The sequence below is a fragment of the Suncus etruscus genome, chromosome 14, assembly GCF_024139225.1.
Source record: "Suncus etruscus isolate mSunEtr1 chromosome 14, mSunEtr1.pri.cur, whole genome shotgun sequence".
In the NCBI taxonomy this organism is placed as follows: Eukaryota; Metazoa; Chordata; class Mammalia; order Eulipotyphla; family Soricidae; genus Suncus; species Suncus etruscus.
This window is the reverse complement of record NC_064861.1, coordinates 90,934,441-90,956,541: the sequence shown is the minus strand read 5'-3', so window position 1 is coordinate 90,956,541 and position 22,101 is coordinate 90,934,441. Positions and strand designations below refer to the sequence as shown.

The following is a 22,101-nucleotide window of genomic DNA, read 5'->3' as shown; positions in this document are numbered from 1 at the left end:
AGTAACTTCTGAACATCACCAGTGGGCCCCCCCCGAAATCCCCAAGATGCATTTTATTTATATGGATCTTACTGTTTTGTTCTAAGCCCCATTGCAAACAGAAAATTTTGCATCTAACTTTAGTGGTTTAATCTAGTTCGTACAATTCCAGGGAAATGTATTAGGTTGTTAGAGGTTTTTTTTTGGGGGGGGTTTGGTTTTTGGGCCACACCCGGTGGTGCTCAGGGGTTACTCCTGGCTGTCACTCCTGGCTGTCTGCTCAGAAATAGCTCCTGGCAGGCACGGGGGACAATATGGGATACCGGGATCCGAACCAACCACCTTTGGTCCTGGATCGGCTGCTTGCAAGGCAAACGCCACTGTGCTATCTCTCCAGGCCCTCCTCTACCTACTTGTAAGATTTCCTGTCTGCATGAGAAGTGATCTCCACTACAGATAGGAAAACTTTCTGCCAGTATTTATGCAAATCAACATGTCATGAAGCATCAAAAATACTGACAGTACTAAGGAGAGAGAAAAAGCAAATCCCTCTCAAATTTACACACAGAAAATCTTGAAACATCTTGAATAATGTTTGGGGCTTTCCACGGTAAGATTTTCTACAGATTTACTGGTTGAATTTTTTTAAAACCATAACCATATTCATAAAGCTTTTTGTTTTTTTTTCTTAATAGTTCAGAGATCTTTTATTTTTTTAAAAAATGTCTCTCATGCCATGAATTCATAAGGAATGGGTTCCAGCAGCTCAGGCTCCTTTCCATTGGTTCTCACAAAGTGTGCTTCTCTGGGTGGAGCAGGCTGGCGCTTCAACTAAACCCAAGTTCCTTTCTCTTTGGCTTCTTTCTCTTTCTGATCATTTTTCTTCACCCGCTTCAGGAAGCTGTCTCGACTTTTAGAGTGCTTAATATGCTCAATACAAACATTAATTCTCTTGGCAAGAATCTTGTCTTTGACTTGTTTATTTACAACAATGCCAACAGCATGCTGGGTAACACTGTAGACTCTTCCAGTTTTTTCATGGTAACATTTGTGAGGCAGGCATTTCTTTATGAACAGTGCCCATCCCCTTTATGTCTACAATATCACCATTCTTATAAATCTGTGTGTTTGTAGCCAAAGGAACAACTCCATGTTTTCTAAAGGGTCTAGAAAACATGTAGTGAGTGCCCCTCCCTTTTCCCTTTGTGTTGGTCATGACTGTGATTTATTGGAAAAACTGGAAGATGGCAGCTCCAGCTGAAAAGCTCATAAAGCTCTTTGTGATATATCTATCAATATCCTTGGCAGAAAGTAATGAAAATCTTTCAATTGAATGGCAGCAAATACAAAGTCATCTAAACATTTAATCTTACATGGCATACAAAAAGTAGAAGTTTTATTCATTCTCCTGGCCTCAGTTTATGTGCTCACAAGCAGAAGGCATGTTGGACACCAGCAATTCCTCTAATAAGTAAATTTTACTATACATGGAATTTGAACAGAACTTTGAATACCAGAAAGAATGCTCACTATTTTTGCAGACTGTAGACTTCAAAATTCCTAGTCAAAGTTGATCATCACTAATTTTTCAAAAAACTAGAAACTGAACTTCAATGAACTTACTTAAATTCTATTTTTTTTTTTGTTTTGGTTTTTGGGTCACACCCGGCGGTGCTCAGGGGTTACTCCTGGCTGTCTGCTCAGAAATAGCTCCTGGCAGGCATGGGGGACCATATGGGACACGGGGATTCGAACCAACCACCTTTGGTCCTGGATCGGCTGCTTGCAAGGCAAACACCGCTGTGCTATCTCTCCGGGCCCACTTAAATTCTTGATATTCTTTTCAAAGCTTTTATTTATTCAAGAGCTCATTATGCTTTATCATTACCCCCATTCCTACCCAATGAATATAAGTACATTATACTTTAAAGGATCTAAACTCATTTATATAAAACATTAGCTCACTTCTAATTTAGAGACATATTAATAATAACCATCCTGGTTGATTATACAGATTTTTTTCTTTAGTTCACAATCCCAAATCTTTTGCACACTACTTTAAATTCACTCTGTCAATTTTCTGCATTCTTGTTTGCAACCTACTGATTACTCTTTCACAGAATTTCCATCTTTTTTCCAGTATTCATAAATCCATTCTTACTTTATTTTTCTTGAATAAATCACACACCTGCACTCCTTTTTTTCTAACAGTAGCCTCTCTCTTTCCATCCTCTGAGGGCACTTTGTCAAAGGATATAGCTATATAACATTTAAAATATTCCACAGTAAATAGCTGTAATGATTTTTTAAATTTCCAATTATAAAAAAACTATACCTACTAAAGGTGACCAAAACTAATCCATGAAACAAACAAATGTCCCTACTTTTGAAGACCTTACGTTAACATTTTGTAAATTACCAGGAATTCTATTTGTGTCCTTTTAAGGTAAGTTCCGTCTATTTTAAATGCCCCAAACTAATGATCATTTCCTTTTAATTTATTTAAGTCATAACTAAAAAGAAAACTTCCAGTCAAAACATTGAACCAAAACTAAATAAATTCAAAAGCTATGGTCTCTTGTTGTGCTTAAAAGTGTTCCATGTCGGGCCCGGAGAGATAGCACAGCGGCATTTGTCTTGCAAGCAGCCGATCCAGGACCAAAGGTGGTTGGTTCGAATCCCGGTGTCCCATATGGTCCCCCGTGCCTGCCAGGAGCTATTTCTGAGCTGTCAGCCAAGAGTAACCCCTGAGAACCACCGGGTGTGGCCCAAAAACAAAAACAAAAACAAACAAAAAAAGTGTTCCATGTCAAAATTCTATATGTCATATTAACAAAATTTTAGACCATTAAAAATATAAATTCTCTTAAAAAGACTAATGATTTCTAATCCAGAGGAATTACAAGTTTAAGGTATGACCTCATCACACACATTCTTAGTTACTCAGATCTTTACTCAATACGTAACTTAGAACATTTTCCAAAATAGTTTTCTTCTTTGAATATCATTTTGCATTCTCTTTATATACATCTCTCTTTATATATACACACATACCTTGCAGTTTCTTGCTGCTTCAGTGTTTTCCCCCCTTTTTTTTATACAGAGATACTCTTCTACCAGCATCACTATTGAACAGATCTCAAAGGGGAAAAAAGTAAATAAACAAAACAAAACAAAAAACAATGGGCAAAATTTCACTATATAAGAGGTTATTCAAAAGGAGTTATAGATATTAAAGGAATACATCTAGAATATACAAAGGAGATACACATGTCCCTTTTATGTTTAGAAATAGTCAAGGGCGGGCCCGGAGAGATAGCACAGCCTGTGTTTGCCTTGCAAGCAGCTGATCCAGGACCAAAGGTGGTTGGTTCAAATTCTGGTGTCCCATATGGTCCTCCGTGCCTGCCAGGAGCTATTTCTGAGCAGACAGCCAGGAGTAGCCCCTGAGCACCGACGGGTGTGGCCCCAAAATAAACAAACAAAAAAAAGAAATAGTTGGGGGGGGTGAGGGTGTTGTTTCCAGGACACCACTTTGGTCTGTGATTTGGCCATCTGGAGTCTGTAAACAACTCCCAGCACTCCCGTATTAGGAAATGTCTTTGAGTGGGGGCATCTCGGAAACAGATTATGGTAGCAAGCACAGGTACCCAGTGAAGAGAGTTGGAGGATAAGAGTCCATTGACAATAGATTGATAGGAACAGAGTTTTGGTTTCTTCTCAGTCTGAGAGTCTATATTTTCATTTTGGGAGCTGGCTGGCAGTTAGCTGGAGAGAGGATAATACTTTGCTTCATAAGGAGAGAAGAGCTGAGGGTAAAAATGGTTACATGTGGGGCCGGGAAGATGGCGCTAGAGGTAAGGTGTCTGCCTTACAAGCGCTACAGTAGGACGGACCGCGGTTCGATCCCCCGGCGTCCCATATGGTCTCCCCCCCCCCCCGGCGTCCCATATGGTCTCCCCAAGCCAGGGGCGATTTCTGAGCTCATAGCCAGGAGTAACCCCTGAGCGTCAAACGGGTGTGGCCCAAAAACCAAAAAAAAAAAAAAAAAAAAGGTTACATGTGAGGTAATAGACAGTGGGGGTAAGAGCAAGGACTAGAAATGAACCTGTAAGGTGGTGAGCCAATCGGGGAAGGGAATAATACAACATAGATATTCTGTATATTGTAAATATAAATGAACACCTATGATATCTTATTTAACAATCTATACTGTATAACGCAAAGTGGATTAAACTATATGGTATCCTCTAAATCTATATACATTTTTGAGAATGGGGATTAGTGGGAAGCTGAAAGTTCACCAGTCCCCTCCCCCAATCCACCCCTCTGGTGCAGGGCAGAGGAGGCCTGTGGTCCCCTTTAAATGCCTCGCCAGTACCCACCTTGCTGGCATCTTGGGCAGGCAGCCAGGGGTAACCTTGGGGTCTGGGAAGAAGGAGAGAGAGGGCTTTCAGGGGCAGTTGGAGGCCACATCTTCCCCTAAGCTTGGCCAAATAGCCTACAACATGGATCCATGCTATTTTCCGTGCTGCTTGCTTAAACTTCCAGCTCCCAGAGAGGAGTTTGAATCCTTGATTATGCTGGAAGCCGGAAATTCACCAGTCCCCTCCCCTCCAGTGCAGGATGGGGGAGGCCTGGGGTGCCCTCTAAACTGCTCGCTGGCTCCCACCTTGTTGGCACCCTGGGCAGGCAGCCAGGGATAACCCTGGGGTCTGGGAGGAAGGAAACAGGAGACTGTGGGGGGCAGTTGGAAGGCCACATCTTCCCCTAAGCTTGGCCAAAAAGCCTACAGCATGGAGCCACACTGTTCCCCGTGTTGCCTGCTGAACTGCTTCAGTGTTTTAACTGAAAGCTAAATGGCTAAATTTATTAAATACAACTAGTTTAACATGTTGTACTGATGTGAAGTAAGGAGGCTTCTTCTTGCTTTTATTATACTTGTTTATTTAAGGTCATTTGAAGACCTATGACCAACATCAAATATTATGGCAACACAGTTATGTAATTTATTTATCTAAACAGTATTAAATATTCACAAATTTATTAATATTATCTAAAACGAGATTTCCACACAATTTTATATTTTGAGATACTTCTTTTTTTTTTCTTCCAGATTTTGAGCCACATCCAGCAGTGCTATTGATCACCCTAGAAGCTGTGCACAGAAATTGTTCCTGGCAGGCTCAGGGGACCCTATGGGATGCCGAGATTTGAACTTGAGTCCATCCTGAATTGGTAGCATGCAATGCAAATGTCTTATCACTACTACTACTGCAGCTCCTATTTTTAGATACCTTTAAAATGAGAACTTTTTTCCAGTAGAAATATAAACCACCCAAATTTTGTAACTTTTGTAGCTCACTTGAATTTAAAATGACCAAAATTTTTCTTTACTGATAGTTTTGTTACAGTTGGCACCTAATAGAGTTTAAATTATGTACTTTCTCTGATATTCCTGAGGGGTGGGTGGCAAAACGGAGTTTGGTGTACTTATCTCAAGGTTTCTCAGCTTTCTCTCTCTCTCCTCTCTCTCTCTTTCTCTCTCTCTCTCTCTGATTTTTAACTATTACAGACATGAACTTAGAAAGTCTCCCAATTCCAAATGTTTTAATAATTACTTTACACTACCCAAAGCAACCCCACTTTCGACTCTCATCTGCTAACTGGACTGGCTTATTTGGCTTTGTGCCATCCCTCCGCTGCCTACTTTAATACTCACAGTTGGGGTGCTTGCTCGGGGAGTGGAAAAGGGAGACTTGATTTCATTATTTTCCTTGAAGTTTGTGGCCAGTGCAGATGGCCTAACTTTAATTTTGAAATGCCGGTCCTGGCTTTCCTGCTTCAGCATCAGGACACCCCCACCCCCATGGAAGATGAGGAAATAGCAGGAGGGCACGTTTTTCCCATGGCACCTGCCCTCTGGTTGGGACACTTCCCATTGCTTCCCTAGGTCACTGCAGTGGTGGCAGAAGCAGACCCAGAGATGTATCAAGCCAACACACACATAAGCAAAGCACAGAATGCAACTAAGGGCAGACAGAAACTGCTTCACATATAACAGAGTCCAGATACACACTAAAATGGTGTTCACAATAAACCAAAGCTTTTTGCCTTCCTTCCTTCTTGATCTCACCAAACTGAGTCTACCATTCAGAGAGGATCCAGAAATGAGAACCAGAACATCTTCCTTAGTATTCAGCAGGGAGCTCTTCTCAGGCAGCATGTCTGCCAAGCTCACAAACTGTTCCATTTTGGCGCCTTCCAAGTCAGGTCGGTTATTTTTCAAACCACCGTGACTAGTCAGGCCTCTTGGTTCTTTTTTATACTGCTCAAAACTACTTGCAGACTTTTGATCCTCTCAATATCAGGGTTGTCAGACCTCAGGCCTAGGGATCTATCCCGGAGAAGCCCCACAATGTTAGGGTCCAAGGAGTAACCCAACTGGCACTGAGACTCAAAGACCAGCTCTGATCATGTAAAATGCAAAAGGGAGGTTATTCAGCTAGCTGGCCCAGTCTCATGAAACACAAACTCCTTGCATGAAACAACAAACAATTTATATAGGGTCAACAGGCTTCAGCAGGTTAAGCATTTCATTGGTTAATATGAACAGTTTAACTTCCACAGTATACATGATTGGTTCTCATGTCTCACAGTCCTAGCTCCTGCCTCCCCCACCCCCATTATCTGGTCTGATGCTGTTTGGGTCAAAAAACAGCATGGCCTTTTTAACAAGGAGACTTTGACCACTCTATGGTACAAGCTGACATCTCATTTTCTCAGAATTTGGTCTTGGAATGCAACAGGGAACAGTACCCCATTCATTCCCCACAGAAACATGAGGCTTGTCCCCCCCAGCCTTTCTCAGAGAGGGGGCAGAGGTGAGTTTCAGCCTTGAATTCCTGAAGTCCTTCCTGCCTGGCTAAACTTCAAAAATTTGTGGTAGGAGCGAGAGTCCCTATGGCAGAGGGTTGACTGAGACTGTTTCATCCCTGTTCCAATTTGCCATTAAGTGCCACCAAGTGTGGGCCCTATTTAAAAAAATATTAAGAAGTCTTTAGGGTCAGAGTGATAATACGGAAGCTAGAGCATTTGCCTTGTAAGCAGCTGACCTGGATTCAGTCCCTGGCATCCCACAAGATCCCCTGAGCCTGCCTAGAGTGATTTCATAGTGCAGATCCAGGAATAACCCTTAGAGATCTTCTTGGAGTTCCCTCAAGGAGAGTGGATGCAAGGGTGGTGAAATATGAAGAAAATGAGAGGCCACATGATGTATGTGGAGAAATCGCGCTTCTAAACTTTAATGTTGGGACAGATATATTTTATATATATATATATATATATATATATATATATATATATATATATATATATATATATAGTAAATTGCCAGTTTGGTATGTGGGTCTACTGAGCCCTGCTTCAGCCTTGCTCATTTGTTTATGCATAGGGAAGGTCTGTCAACCTCCCGCAATACCCCCATATATCCAGCTTCCCGGCCTTGCCCTGAAGAACTGGTATGGCTTGGGGGTTCCATTCCCCTGCACTAGTGTTTGGTACAGTGGTCCTGTTGGCTAGCTCCCCCGATAAGTGACCCCCACATACCACTTGGAAGGGGGATAGTGAAATCCTGGCATTTGAGGCCTGTTGAGCCTGGGTCTAGCCACGCCAGGTTGTTTATGCATAGGGAAGGTATGTCTCCCTCCCTCACACCTCTAGAGACCCAGCTGCCTGACCTTGCTCTGAAGGCCTGGGCTGTCTTGAGGGTCCCATTCCCCTGCACTAGTGTTCAGTAGAGGGGTCTGTTGGCTCAAGCTCTGTTTAGTGATTCCCACATAGCATTTGGAAGAGAACAGTGAAAGTCTGGGATGGGGTGTCTGCTAAGCCCAGCTCCATTCTAGCCTGGTTGTTTCTGCAAAGGGAAGGTCTGTATACCTCCCCACACACACTCAGAGACCTAGCTGCCTGCCTTGCCTTGAAGTATTGGTCTGCTGGGCTGGGGGTACCATTCCACTGCATTAGTGTTCAGTACAGAGGGCCTGTCATCTAGCTCCCCGCACAGTGACCCCCACATACCAGTTGGAAGAGGAATGATGAAATCCTGGCATGTGGGGTCTGCTGAGCCCGGCTCTAGCCTTGTCCAGTTGTTTATGCACAGGGAAGGTGTGTATCCCTCCCCTACAGCCCCAGACACACAGCTGCCTGGCGTTACCCTGAAGTACTGGTCTGGCTTGGGTGTACCATTTTCCTGTACTAGTATTCAGTACAGGATTCTGTTGCCTAGCCCCCTGCCTTACATAGTGGTCAACACAGAATGAACCATAGTTTGAATTTCTGGCATCCCATATGGTCCTCCAAGCCTGTCAGGAGGGACGTCTGAGCACAGAGCTGGAGTGAACTCCGAGCGCTGCCAGGTGTGACCCAAAAAATAAAAACAAAACTTTAAAACATCACAAAATTAGGAGAATATGTGGCTGGAGCCATAGTACAGTTGATAGGCATTCGCTTGCAGGCAGTCACCTGGTTCACTCCTTGACATCCCCACGTTCCTTCCAACATGGCAGGTTGCCCCAATATGGAATGACCCCTGAATACACAGCCAAGAGTAAACCCATAGAACATTTGGGTGTGGCCACCAAACGGAAAAATTCAAAAATTTTTTATAATAGGGAAATTATCTAAAAGTTCTAGATAGTGACCAAAAATATCTGCTTCTCTCCAACACAAATCTAAATGACAACAAGGAAATGTCAGGCATTGTGACAGTTGAGAGTTCTGTGTAAGACAGATACTCGCTATCTGCAGTGACTGAGCTGATGGACAGACACACAAACATACTCCTCTAGGGACAGACGAATGGAGAACCAAAGGGCTGGATGGGGAAATGTGCAGAGTCCCAGAGCACAAGCTTTGCACGTGGGAGCCCTGGGTTGCACCCCAGGACCACCGTATTCCCCAACCAGCACCCAGTGTAGCCCCAATCAAAACAGTGGAACCTAATAACAAAAATAAACACTTCCTAATGACAGAGGGGGCTATGTAAAACCATTTAGAAAGAGCCCTGTTGGGGCCAGAGCAACTGCACAGCAGGGAAGGCTCTTGCCTTGTACATGGCTGACCTGTATCCCATAGGTCCCCTAAGCAAAAAAAAAAAAAAAAAATCTCAAAAATGTGCCCTGGGTGTGTATTTTTTCTGACTGAAACCCAATGACAAATATGTTTGTAATCATGGTGCTTAAATAAAGATATAATCATAAAATAGAACTTAGTAAAAAAGACATGTGTTCTGGGGCAAGAGCAAAAGTGCAGCTGGCAAGACAATTGCCTTGCACAGGGTCAACCTAGGTTCGATTCTGGCATCCCATATGGTCTCCTGACCCTGCCTGGAATGATTCCTGAGTGTAGAGCCAGGAGTAACCACTAAGCTCAGCCAGGTATAACCCAAGCTACACAAAATAAATAAGTAAACAAACAAATAAATAATGTGTCCAGCTTGAATACTCAACTTTCAAGCCTTGTAGGCTGAGCCCCACCTTGCTGTTTTATATCAGGGGTTTTTATCAGGGGTTCAGGTCCTGCTCTGTCATAAACAAGGCCAGTGCTGTGATCACTGTGCTCTGAGTGGCCCAGTCTTCAAGCATCTTCTCTTATAGTTTGGTGTTCCTCCAAGCACTGTTCTAAAACCTTGGTGAAAAGTTAGACCACATCACATTGGCTGGACACGTCCAACTCCGAGGTTTCAAGATGCCCATATTTGCACCAGCCCTTCCTTCCGGTTTTTAGCAGCATGATTTTTCACTGCAGCAAATATCCAGCACCCTACCCCATTCATTCTCTTTCCTCCCCACAGAAACATGAGGCTTGTCCCCCCAGCCTTTCTCAGAGAGGGGGCAGAGGTGAGTTTCAGCCTTGAATTCCTGAAGTCCTTCCTGCCTGGCTAAACTTCAAAAATTTGTGGTAGGAGCGAGAGTCCCTATGGCAGAGGGTTGACTGAGACTGTTTCATCCCTGTTCCACTTGGCCATTAAGTGTCACCAAGTGTGGGCCCTATTTAAAAAATATATATATAAAGAAGTCGTTAGGGTCAGAATGATAATACGAAAGGGAGAGCATTTGCCTTGCAAGCAGCTTACCTGGATTCAGTCCCTGGCATCCCACAAGATCCCCTGAGAGTGATTTCATGGTGAAGATCCAAGAATAACCCTTAGAGAACTTCTTTGAGTTCCCTCGAGGAGAGTGGATGCACGCGCGGTGAAATATGAAGAAAATGAGAGGCTGCATGATGTATGTGGAGAAATAGTGCTTCTTAACTTTAATATTGGGACAGGTATATATACATATATTTAATATTGGGACAGGACATATATATATATATATATATATATATATATATATATATATATATATATATGAGGTAAATTGCCAGTCACACAGATACTTTCTATTACACCGAAACATTAACAGTAGCCTTGTTTGATATACATAACAATTCACCTGTCTAGGGGGATAAACAGTAAGAGTCCTGAATTACAAAGGAGAAGGTTAATTTTAACATCTCAAAGCAGTTCCTAGCAGGCCAGCCTCAAATGTAACCTAGGGGATTAGTGAGAAGCAGGGAACTCACTATCAAAATTTTGTTTCTAACGGGACAGGTTTCATTGTTTAAGGTTGAAATAAAGTTGGTGAGCTACATCTGAAGAAACGCAGATATTATATCTGGTAAAAATTTTCAGATCCCAATTCTACATCCTGGCCAAACCTTTTGGATCCCAGAAACAGAAACTAGGGCATTTCATGTATTTTTTTATATTTTTTTTAATTATTTTTCTTATTTAAACACCATGATTACACACATGATTGTAGTTGGGTTTCAGTCATAACATGAACATCCCTCTTCACCAGTGCAACATACCCACCACCAATGGCCCCATCTTCCTCCTTCCCCACCCCTGCCTGTATTCAGGACAAGCACTCTACTTCTCTTGCTCATTAACATTGTTGCAGTAGTTGTTAGTGTAATTATTTCTCTAAATGCACTCATCACTCTTTGTGGTAAGCTTCATATCATGATCCAGTCCTTTTGGGCCTCAATTCTGGGCATTATTACAATAATGCATTTTATTTTTCTTAAAACCCATAGATGAGTGAAACTATTCTGTGTCTCTCTCTCGCCTTCTGACATATTTCACTCAGCATAATAGATTCCATGTTCATCCATGCATAATATTCCATTGTGTATATGTACCACAGTTTCTTTAGCCATTCATCTGTTGAAGGGCATCTTGGTTGTTTCCAGAGTCTGGCTATTGTAAATAGCACTGCAAACAATATAGGTGTGAGAAAGGTATTTTTGTATTGCATTTTTGTGTTCCTAGGGAATATCCCTAAGCGTAGTATAGCTGGATCATATGAGAACTCAATTTCCAGTTTTTTTTTGTTTTGTTTTGTTTTGGTTTGGTTTTTTTTTTTTGCTTTTTGGGCCACACCCGGTGATGCTCAGGGGTTACTTCTGGCTATGCGCTCAGAAGTTGCTCCTGGCTTGGGGGACCATATGGGACGCCGCGGGATCGAACCGCGGTCCGTCCAAGGCTAGCGCAGGCAAGGCAGGCACCTTACCTCTAGCACCACCACCCGGCCCCAATTTCCAGTTTTTTTGAGGAATCTTCATATTGTTTTCCATAAAGGCTGGACTAGATGGCATTCCCACCAGCAGTGAATGAGAGTTCCTTTCTGCCCACATCCCCGCCAGCTCTAATTTTTCTTGTTCTTTGCTATGTGTGCCAGTCTCTATAGCATGAGTTGGTACCTTATTGTTGTTTTGATTTGCATCTCCCTAATGATTAATGATGTGAATCAATTTTTATATATACCTTTTGGTCATTTGTATTTCTTCTTTGAGAAGTTGTTCATTTCTTCCCATTTTTGATAGACTTAGATGTTTTATTCTTGTTAAGTTCTGCCAGTACCTTGTATATCAAAGATATTATCCATTATCTGATGGTTATTGAGTAAATAGTTTCTCCCATTCAATGGGTGGCTTTTTAAATTATCTTTATTTAAACACCATGATTACAAATATGATTGTAGTTGTAGGATTTCAGTCATGTAAAGAACACCGCCCTTCACCAGTGCAACATTCCCACCACCAATGTCCCAGATCCCCTCCTCCCCACCCCACCCACACCTCTACTCAAGACAGGCTTTCTACTTCGCTCATTCATTCTCATAGTTATGATAGTTCTCAGTGTAGTTATTTCTCTACAGCACTCATCACTCTTTGTGGGGAGCTTCATGTCGTGAGCTGCACCTTCCAGCCCTCATCTCTTTTCTCTCTGAGAATTATTGCAAAAATGTCTTTCATTTCTCTTAAAACCCATAGATGAGTGAGACTATTCTACGTCTATCACTCTCCCTCTGACTTATTTCACTCAGCATAATAGATTCCATGTACATCCATGTATAGGAAAATTTCATGACTTCATCTCTCCTGACAGCTGCATAGTATTCCATTGTGTATATGTACCACAGTTTCTTTAGCCATTCGTCTGTTGAAGGGCATCTTGGTTGTTTCCAGAGTCTGGCTATTGTAAATAGCACAGCAATGAATATAGGTCTGAGGAAGGGATTTTTGTATTGTATTTTGTGTTCCTCAGGTATATCCCTAGAAGTGGTATAGCTGAATCGTATGGGAGCTCAATTTCCAGTGTTTGGAGGAATCTCCATATCGCTTTCCATAAAGGTTGGACTAGATGGCATTCCCACCAGCAGTGAAAAAGAGTTTCTTTCTCTCCACATCCCCAACAGCACTGCTTGTTTTTCTTCTTTGTGATGTATGCTAATCCGAGTGGCATGAGATGGTACCTCATAGTTGTTTTGATTTGCATCTCTCTGACGATTAATGATGTGGAGCATCTTTTCATGTGCCATTAGGCCATTTGCATTTCTTCTTTTACAAAATGTCTGCTCATTTCTCCTCCCCATTTTTTGATGGGTTTAGATGATTTTTTCTTGTAAAGCTCTGTCAGTACCTTGTATATTTTGGATATTAGTCCTTTATCTGATGGGGATTGGGTGAATAATATCTCCCACTCACTGGTTGGCTTTTGTATTCTAGGCACTATCTCCTTTGAGGTGCAGAAGCTTCTCAGCTTAATATAGTCTATGGGTGGCTTTTGTAGCCTAGACATTATTTCCTTTGAGGTGTGGAAGCCTCTCAGTTAAATATAGTCCCATATGTTTATCTCTGCTTCTACTTATTTGTCTTCCTGAATCAAACAATTATAAAAAAAAAAGAAGGAACCAGGATTGGAGAGATCGTTCAACAGGGAGGGCTCTTACTTTGCATGCAGCTAACCAGGATTTGATCTCTGGCATCCCACAGGGTTCCCCCAACACTGTCAGGAGTAATCCCAAACACGATTGGGTGTGGGAATGAGGATATAGGAAATGAGAGGGAGGAAATGGAAGAGAAGAAGGAAGAGGTGAAAGATGAAGAGAAGGTGGAGGAAGAGGAGAAAGAAAAGGAAAAGGGTGAGAAGAGAAGGATAAGGAGGAAAAAGAGGAGGAGAGGGATGGTGTCATAGCCATCTTTGTCCAGACAAGGAAATTCTCGGGGTTCCCAGGAATGTGAGTGCAGGGTTTGGTGAAAAAATAAAGCCACACTTAGTTGTAGGGATGATCCTGAATTATTTGTCTAGTTAATGCTGCAGAGATGTATTTAAATATAAATTTTACATGTAAGAGACTGCCTACATCTGCTTTCCTGCAAGATTATAATATTGTAATTTTTTGTTAGCTAAAATGTAATCAGTACATGCTGTTTGATCTAAAGATTTTTCACAATTGACAATTTACAGGCCTTTATTGTGGATTACAATCTTTCTGAATTATAAATTCGATTGAAGGACAGAGGGGAGTTGAGTCAGAGGCTTTTCTAGGCTCAAAGGTCAAAATTTAACATCTCAAAGAGGTAGAGTTTGAGATGACACCTGGTGCTTAGAGTCAAATACCACCTCTGAGAATGCAAGGTGAAAAGGAAGCTTAATTGGTTAACTGAGATCCAAGCCCTTGGCAAGGACCCCGAATCAAATATTTAAGCAGTTAATATAGAAATCACAAGCAATATGGGGCCAGACGAATAGCACAAAGATAGCACAGTGATGGAGCATTTGCCTTGCACCTCGATGACCCATGATGAACCAGGGTCCGATTCCCAGCATCCAATATGGTCCTCCAAGCCAGGAGCAATTTCTGAGTGCATAGCCAGGAGTAACCCCTGAGCATCACCAGGTATGGTCCAACCCTCCCTCAAAAATAAGAAAATGAAAAATTACAAGCAGTAACAGTATAATCATTTCATTGTTTAAATATCTTAATTACTGATTTCTTTGCTTTTATAAGGTGATTCCTGGTTGTTAGGGAGATCTCTGATTCAAACCTTGTTGTCAAGGGATATTCTACTACTACTATCCCCTGCTGTTGCGGGGATACTCTGATACTAGACCATGGCTGTGAGGGGATGTTCTGACCCAGACCTGGCTGTCAAGGGTTAATCTCATTCAATCTCTTGGTTGTCAAGGGAGCTTTTCCCCAAGCTCACTCAGGCCCTACTTCCTTATTCCTGGAGGGTACCAACTTGGTCTTATTTCTGAGTTAACTCTTTGTCTGCCTTCAGCTAGGAGTGGGAAAGTACACTTGACTAGGGTTTGGGCTTGTCTTAGTCTAGAGTTCCTTATCATGCATTGGAAGCGGAATCTTGGGCCCAGAGAGATAGCACAGTGGTGTTTGCCTTGCAAGCAGCCGAACCAGGACCCAATGTGGTTGGTTCGAATCCCGGTGTCCCATATGGTCCCCCGTGCCTGCCAGGAGCTATTTCTGAGCAGACAGCCAGGAGTAATCCCTGAGCACCGCTGGGTGTGGCCCAAAAACCAAAAACCGAAAAAAAAAAAAAAAAAAAAAAAAAGAAGTGGAATCTTGGTTCCTACAAAAAGTTTTTTACTCCCTGGCTGGGGCCCTGGGTGTCATTCTGATATAAATTCAAAGACTAGCAAGTGTTCCAGGTATTCCTATGAAGGGCTCTGTTTATTTGAGTAAGCAGACTGCGTAAAGATACAAAACATCTGGGCCTGGAGAGATAGCACAGTGGCCTTTGCCTTGCAAGCAGCTGATCCAGGACCAAAGGTAGTTGGTTTGAATCCCGGTGTCCCATATGGTCCCTCGTGCCTGCCAGGAGCTATTTCTGAGCCAGTTGTGACCCCAAAAACAAAAACAAAACAAAAAAAAAAGATACGAAACATCTTTGAAAAGAATACATGGATTTTGAGGATTATGAAGGTATTTTTCTTTCTCTTGATGCTGATTTTCCCAGGTGAAGAGATATTTAATCATGCCATATTTGCATGTACTAATGTTGTCATCTAGAGGCAAATGTTCAAATATATACATACTTAGCACAGCAGCAGGGAGATTCTTATTAGGCCAAATAAAAGTTTAACTATTACTAAGCTTGAGAAATAGGACATTATTTATCAAGAAAGCGACCTCTCTTTGAGGTCTTTTCTCAACCATCCACACAGGGGGAGTCCAGCGGGACTTCTGATTTTAACTTTGTTTATAATGTGTCGGTTGTATCTCCTCTTTTTTCTTTTTCTTTTCTAGAAGGAAAGTTGCAACTGCAGCTTTAAGCTCCTGAGCTGTCAAAAAAATCAATCTGATAAGAAGTGGAAAACAAGCTGCATCAAGAATTACAACTACCAAGCTGATTCCAGCCATAACTAACCAATGCAGCCAATTGATGGGTTTCAAATCCTGGATAATTTGTCCAAATTCCTTCAGCCAAGTGATCAGTTTCAATTCAGATTCACACCAACAACTGAATATAGCTTTTTTTTTTTTTTTTTTTTTTTTTTTATTCCAGCCGAATCCTGCATCCACTTTCCTGGGAACCCTGAAAATTCCGTGAATTTTCTGGACCAAAACAGCCATGACAGTTATGTGGCTGGAGTGATATCACAGCACAAAAGGAACTTGCTCTGCATACAAATAGCCTGGGGCAGATGCGGGGTTTATGAATGGCATCCATATGGTTCATGGAGCCTGCCAGGAGTGATTTCTGAGAGTAGACCCAGCAAATGTCCCCAAGTGCTGCTGGATGTGGCCCAAAACAAAGAAAAAGAAGGAGGAGGAGGAGGAGGGGAAAGAGATAGAGGGGAGGTGGAGGGGGGGAGGAGGTATAGGAGAGGATGAAGGAGGAGGGGAAGGAGGAGGAAAAAAAGGAGATGAAGGAAAAAAGGAAGAACAGGAGTAGCAGTAGCCAGAGGCAACAGAAATTGTGGATCAGAGTGTCCTGGGCAAGCAAGGAGCAGGATGCTGGGCAGTGAGTGGGTCATGGGATGCTCACACCTGGGTCTTGTCCTTCTGGACTTCAATATCTACCATGGGCAGCTAGTGGGAGTTGCTCTTCATGTCCAAGTCTTCGGTCAGCAATTGTTGTAAACGGGAAGGCAGAGATTTGACGACCTGGATGTGGAGGCCCCGGGCAGCAGCCACATAGATAATGGGGTTGATACAGCAGTTGACATAAGCCAAGGCTACCCAGAGCACATCCAGAGACAAGGCAAGATTGAAGTTGGGTGACTTTCTGGAGAGGAAGGCCAAAACCAAGCCAGAAACATGATAGGGCAGCCAGAAGACAAAGAAGCTGGTCACCACAGCCACCACCACCTTGAGGGTTTTGGTGGAGCGTGTGGCTGGCCGGCGCCAAGTCCGAAGGAGGAGGAAAGTGTAGCAGACGCTCAGCGTGACCAGGGGCCCCAGGAAACACAAGACAAAGCGTGTGACACTGACAGCAAGATTGACCTGCTTCCCATAGTCCACACCACACAAGACCTTCTTGGAAAAGGGTTCCTCTTCCACCCGTCGGAACAAGAAGGATGGAATGGTGAGCACGAGAGCCAGCATCCAGGCCACACCACTGGCCAACCAGGCCAGCCGGGCCACACGGTAGTTCTGGCACCAGATGGGCTTGAAGACAATGAGGAAGCGGTCGGCACTGATGGTGGCAAGGAGCAGGATGCTGGCAAAGAGGCTCATGAGGATGAGCGAGGGCAGGATGCGACAGGCCGCTTCATCTAAAGGCCAGTTGCCATGCAAGAGGGTGGTTGCAATTAGGACGGGCAGTTCCAGGCAGGAGAGGAGGTCAGCCAAGGCCAGGTTTAGGAACCATATGGCATTAACAGTTCGTCGGGCCTCTGAGCCAGTCACCCACAGTACAAGTATGTTGCCTGGCACACCAACCACTAAGTCGATCATAAAGATGACCACAGCAGCCACCTCATGGGCTTTGAGCCTGGGCGTGGGGTGTGGGCCGTCCACCGGCCCATCGAGAGTTATATTGTCGTAGTGACCGTAGTCTGTTTCGGTGATATTGTTGAAGTCCTGGGGGCCATGAAAGAGGCAGGTGAGATGGAGGATGAGGGTCAGAGCTGGGGAGAGGAAGCCAGAGCTTTGGAGATGCCCCAGGGAACGAGGGTGCAGACAGCAGAGCCAGTTGGGGTATTGGGCCAAACAAGGAAAAGGTGGAAGTCACCAGAGCTAAAGACTAGAGTGTTCTTGCTGTCGGGAGTGTGCTTGTTTTGTATATGGCTCCTGTAACCAGTACACCCCTAAAGTTTTAACTGGAGTAATCTCAGGGAGTATAGTCAGGAGGAAATCCTGAATACTGCTGGTGTGGAGGAAGGAATGAAAGGAAGGAAGGAAGGAATGAAAGGAAGGAAGGAAGGAAGGAGAAAGAAAGGAAGGCAGATGAGAGGGAGGTAGGGAGGAAAAGAAAAAAGATGGTTTTCTGTGGAGGGATGAAAGAGACAGCTGAGAGTTCTAGAACAAATGAGGGGTTCCCTGGAGAGATAGTCTAGAGGGAAGGGTGATTTCCTTGCATGTATTCAATCTGGCTTCCATCCCCCCAAGCACCCCATAGGGACCCCAAACTTCCCACTAAAACCTGACAGGGGTACATGATTCCTGAGTGCAAAGCCAGGAATAACCTCTGAGGATCACTGAGTGTGGCCCTAAACAAAAATATGCAAAAAAATACAAAGGGGTCTTCAATAACTGGGTCCTGGGTTTAGCCTAAGACTGTAGGGGCCCCTGAGCACCACAAGGTTGAGCACTCCCCAACCGAAATACAGTTTTTTAATGGGCCAGTTCTCAGCATTTCTTCGATGATGCTGCAGTATCCATGTGTGCACCTGCGCAGGGGGGTGCTCAGTACTTTGGTCCCTGAACACCCAGGTGCAGGGAAGGACTGCATGAATCCTCAAGGTATCTGGATGTGATAGAGCCCTTCTGTGTCAAGCAGGGTGGATTTTCCTTTTTTTTTTTTTTGGTTTTTGGGCCACACCCATTAATGCTCAGGGGTTACTCCTGGTTATGTGCTCAGAAGTTGCTCCTGGCTTGGGGGACCATATGGGACACCGGGGGATCGAACCGCGGTCAGTCCAACGCTAGCGCAGGCAAGGCAGGCACCTTACCTTTAGCGCCACCGCCCGGCCCCTTCTGGGTGGATTTTCAACCCAGACAGCCCACCACCATCAGGGTACAGCCTTTAACAAACCTCCCAAAACTCCCCAACTATGATGATCCCACAGCAAGCATATGGGTCAGAAATGTGACTCAGTGACTGTAGAACGAAGTGATGAAAAGAAAAAGAGATAGCTAGACAGACAGGCTGAGCAAATTTGGAGGGTGGGATGGCAAACTTTTGGGGGTTCTTGTATCCATATTTCTGAAAGCAGGAGAAATTTCAAAGGAGAAAGTTAAAGTGGGTGGGAGCACAGCAGGGAGAGTAACTGCCTGCACATGGCTAACCCAAATTCGACCCCCAGTATTCTACGGAATCTCCAGGGCCTGCCAGGAGTTATTTCAGAGCACAAAGCAAGGAGTAACTCTGAGTGTCCCTGGGTGTGGCCACAAAATAATTAATTAATTAAAATGATAAAAATTTAAGTTTAAATAAAGTAAATACAAATTAAAATAAAATAAGCCAAGAAAAAAAAATAAGCCAAAAATAACTAAAATAATAAAATACAGTGAAAAGGTCATTCCTGATTTCAGTTTTGACAATGCTTGAAGCCCAGACTCTAGCTGAAAGCAAGTGGAAAGCAGCTATTTCTTGGAGTTGGGGGGTTTTCAATGAGTTGATTTGTGCCATATTTTAGTTTGGTTCATATCCAGTGGCTGGATATATAAGGCGCCAGTGATTGAGCCCAGGGACCACCAACACTAGATCTGTTTAAGCTCTCGACTTTCTTCCCAACCCTTCCTTTTGTGCATGAAAGATCACTTGCTGGAAAGCACGGAGAGAGCTGGGGCCCGAGAGAAAAATATCTTCAGATATTATACAGGAGGCAGAAGCCAGGAAGGAATTTCAACATGGCCCCCAGGCCCGATTTCTCATCCCATGGGTTCCCATTCTAATCTCTGTTTCAGGAATGTTCCACTGCCCACAATCTGTGCCCACAACCGCATCTGCTGGCACTGACTGGAGGTTTGAAACTGTGCTGATTGGGACCGTTTTTAGGGAAACAGAGACATCAAAGCCAGCTGTGACCACACTGCCACATACATACACACAAACACACACATATAAAAACACGCACAAGCTCATATATGCATGCACAAACACACACAAATACACACAATCACATACACACAAACACAGAGAAATACAAACACATACATGTACAAGCACACAGTTACACACAAATAGACACAATCACATACAAACACAAACACACACAAAAACACATACATGTTCTACCTCTCTTAGCAGGGAAAGGAAGTAACATAAGCCCCATTCTAGCTCCAGGTGAAGCAAGGCAGATGCTGGAGAAGGGACCCTGCACCCTACTGACAGCTCCCCTGTCCTATTTCATCCTTGTTGGTTTGGGGGCCAACCCACCACCATGGGCAGTGTCAGGGCTGATGTCTAGCTCTTAGCTCATGGGACCCTTGGTGGTGCCAGGATCTCTTCGACCACAGTTAGTGTTTGTGAACCATTTCACCTGCCACTTCCAGGCTCTGGACCCCACCCACCCAGGGGAGCACTCCAGCTCTCTGATTAGGGAGTGAGGCAGGTCTTCTGATCTCAAGAGTCCCCACAAAGGTTAGTTAGGGAGTACCGAGTTGGAAAGTTTATAACTCCAGGCAGGGAAAAGAGGAAGGAAGAATTTTGGGGGGTTGGGGAGAAAAAGGGACCCAGAAATAAGAGAATTGAGCCCGAGAAATAGCACAGCGGGGAGGGCTTGCATGCAGCTACCTTGCATGCAGCTGATCCGGGTTTCATCCCCAGCATCACATAGGCCCCCCTGAGTCCTGCCTGGAGTGATTCCTGAGTGCAGAGCTAGGAGTCAGCTCTGAGCACAGCTGGTGAGAGAGAGAGAGAGAGAGACAGAGACAGAGACAGAGAGACACACAGAGAGACAGAGAGAGACAGACAGACACAGAGACAGAGACAGAGAGAGAGAGAGAGGAGAAGGGTCCATTAGGGCCCCCAAAGCGTGCACCCCTGGACTCACCATTTTTCCACCGTCCTGTCTCCTGTCTCCTGGTCGCTGTCTCTGGGGATCCCTTTGCCTGAGGACTGCAGTTTTTAAAGCCCCACAAGAGGGAACAGCTGGCCAGGAGGAAATGACCATCTTTACTCTGGGCACCCTAATTGGTCTGTGCTCACAGGTCCCTTCTGGGTATCCTGTAAGCCCCTGCACCCCCTCCCTGGAGGAAGTTGGAAATCTATGCCCTTATCTTGACTGGATCTCTAGATCAGGCCGGTTACCCATCCCCCTCTTGAAACTGTTTCTTCTCTCTCTCCTTTGAGGGCTCTGGAGAGGCACAGCAGTGAAGCACAGGGTTCTAAAAGGGCTTTTAAGACCACAGGAGGGCTTGATTCCCCTCTCGACCCCACCAAATTCCATATGGTCCCCCAGCACTGCCAGGAGTGATATCTGATAACAAAGCCAGGAGCAGCCCCTGAGCACTGCTGGTTGTGACTCCGACCTAAATAAATAAAAAAAATAAAAATAAATAAAACTCTAAAACATCATGTGTCCAGAGCAATAGCAAAGTGGTAAGGCAATTGCCTTGCATATGCATAAGGAAGGTTTGTTTCCCTCCCATACACCCCCAGAGATCCAGCTGCCTGGCCTGACCCTGAGGGCCTAGTCTGGATTGGGGGTCTCATTCCTCTGCACTAGTGTTTAGTACAAAGGGCCTGTCAGCTAGCTCTGTTCAGTGACCCCCACATACCAGTTGGAAGAGGAATGGTGAAATCCAGGCACGTGGGGGCTGCTGAACCCGGCTCTAGCCTTGCCCAGTTGTTTGTGCATAGGGACGGTCTATATCTCTCCCCCAGCCCCCCACAGACCCAGCTGCCCAACATTGCCCTGAAGGTCTGGACTGCATTGGTGGTCCCATTCACCTGCACTAGTGTTCAGTACAGAGGCCAGGCAGCTTGCTCCTCGTTCAGTGACCCCAGATAGCATTTGGAAGAGGAACAGTGAAATCCTGGCATGTGGGGTCTGCGGTGCCCAGCTCTAACCTTGCCCTGTTGTTTATGCATAGGGAAGGTTTGTTTTCCTCCCTGCCACACCCTTAGAGACTCAGCTGCCCAACACTTCCCCAAAGAGACCCAGCTTCCTGGCCCTGCCCTGAATCACTGGTCTGGCTTGGGTGTCCCATTCCCCTGCACTAGTGCCAGTACAGGGGGGCCTCTCAGCAAAGTCCCTCACTCAGTGATCCCCCACATACCAGTTGGAAGAAGAACAATGAAATCCAGGCATGTGAGGTCTGCTGAGTCCGGCTCTAGCCTCAACATTTGTTTCTGCACAGGGAAGGTCTGTTTCCTACTCCCACATCTCTAGAGACCCAGCTGCCTGTCCTTGCCCTGAAGGCAGGGTCTGGTTTGGGGATTTCAATCCCCTGCACTAATTGTCAGTGCAGGGGGCCTTTTGGCTAGTTCCCCTGATCAGTGAACCCCCCTACTTACCAGTTGGAAGAGGAAAGTGAAATCCTGGCATGTGGGGTCTGATTAGCCCTGGCTCAGCTTATACCAGTTGTTTATGCATAG

General features: G+C 44.4%; 2 protein-coding genes and 1 pseudogene across 2 annotated transcripts in view; all 3 read right to left on the bottom strand.

Annotated features, from left to right (window-relative positions):
* The window catches only part of LOC126028593 (C5a anaphylatoxin chemotactic receptor 1-like), a 334,324-nt gene that overhangs the window by 181,462 nt on the left and 130,761 nt on the right, over positions 1-22,101 (bottom strand). The window lies entirely within an intron of this gene.
* On the bottom strand, positions 652-1,195 carry LOC126028263 (60S ribosomal protein L21-like; annotated as a pseudogene).
* LOC126027513 (C5a anaphylatoxin chemotactic receptor 1-like) overlaps positions 16,425-22,101 on the bottom strand; it is a 38,040-nt gene continuing 32,363 nt past the window's right edge. The window contains exon 8 of the mRNA XM_049786508.1: positions 16,425-17,464. Within this exon, the coding sequence (XP_049642465.1) occupies positions 16,425-17,464 (1,040 nt within the window). The remainder of the gene's footprint in view (positions 17,465-22,101) is intronic.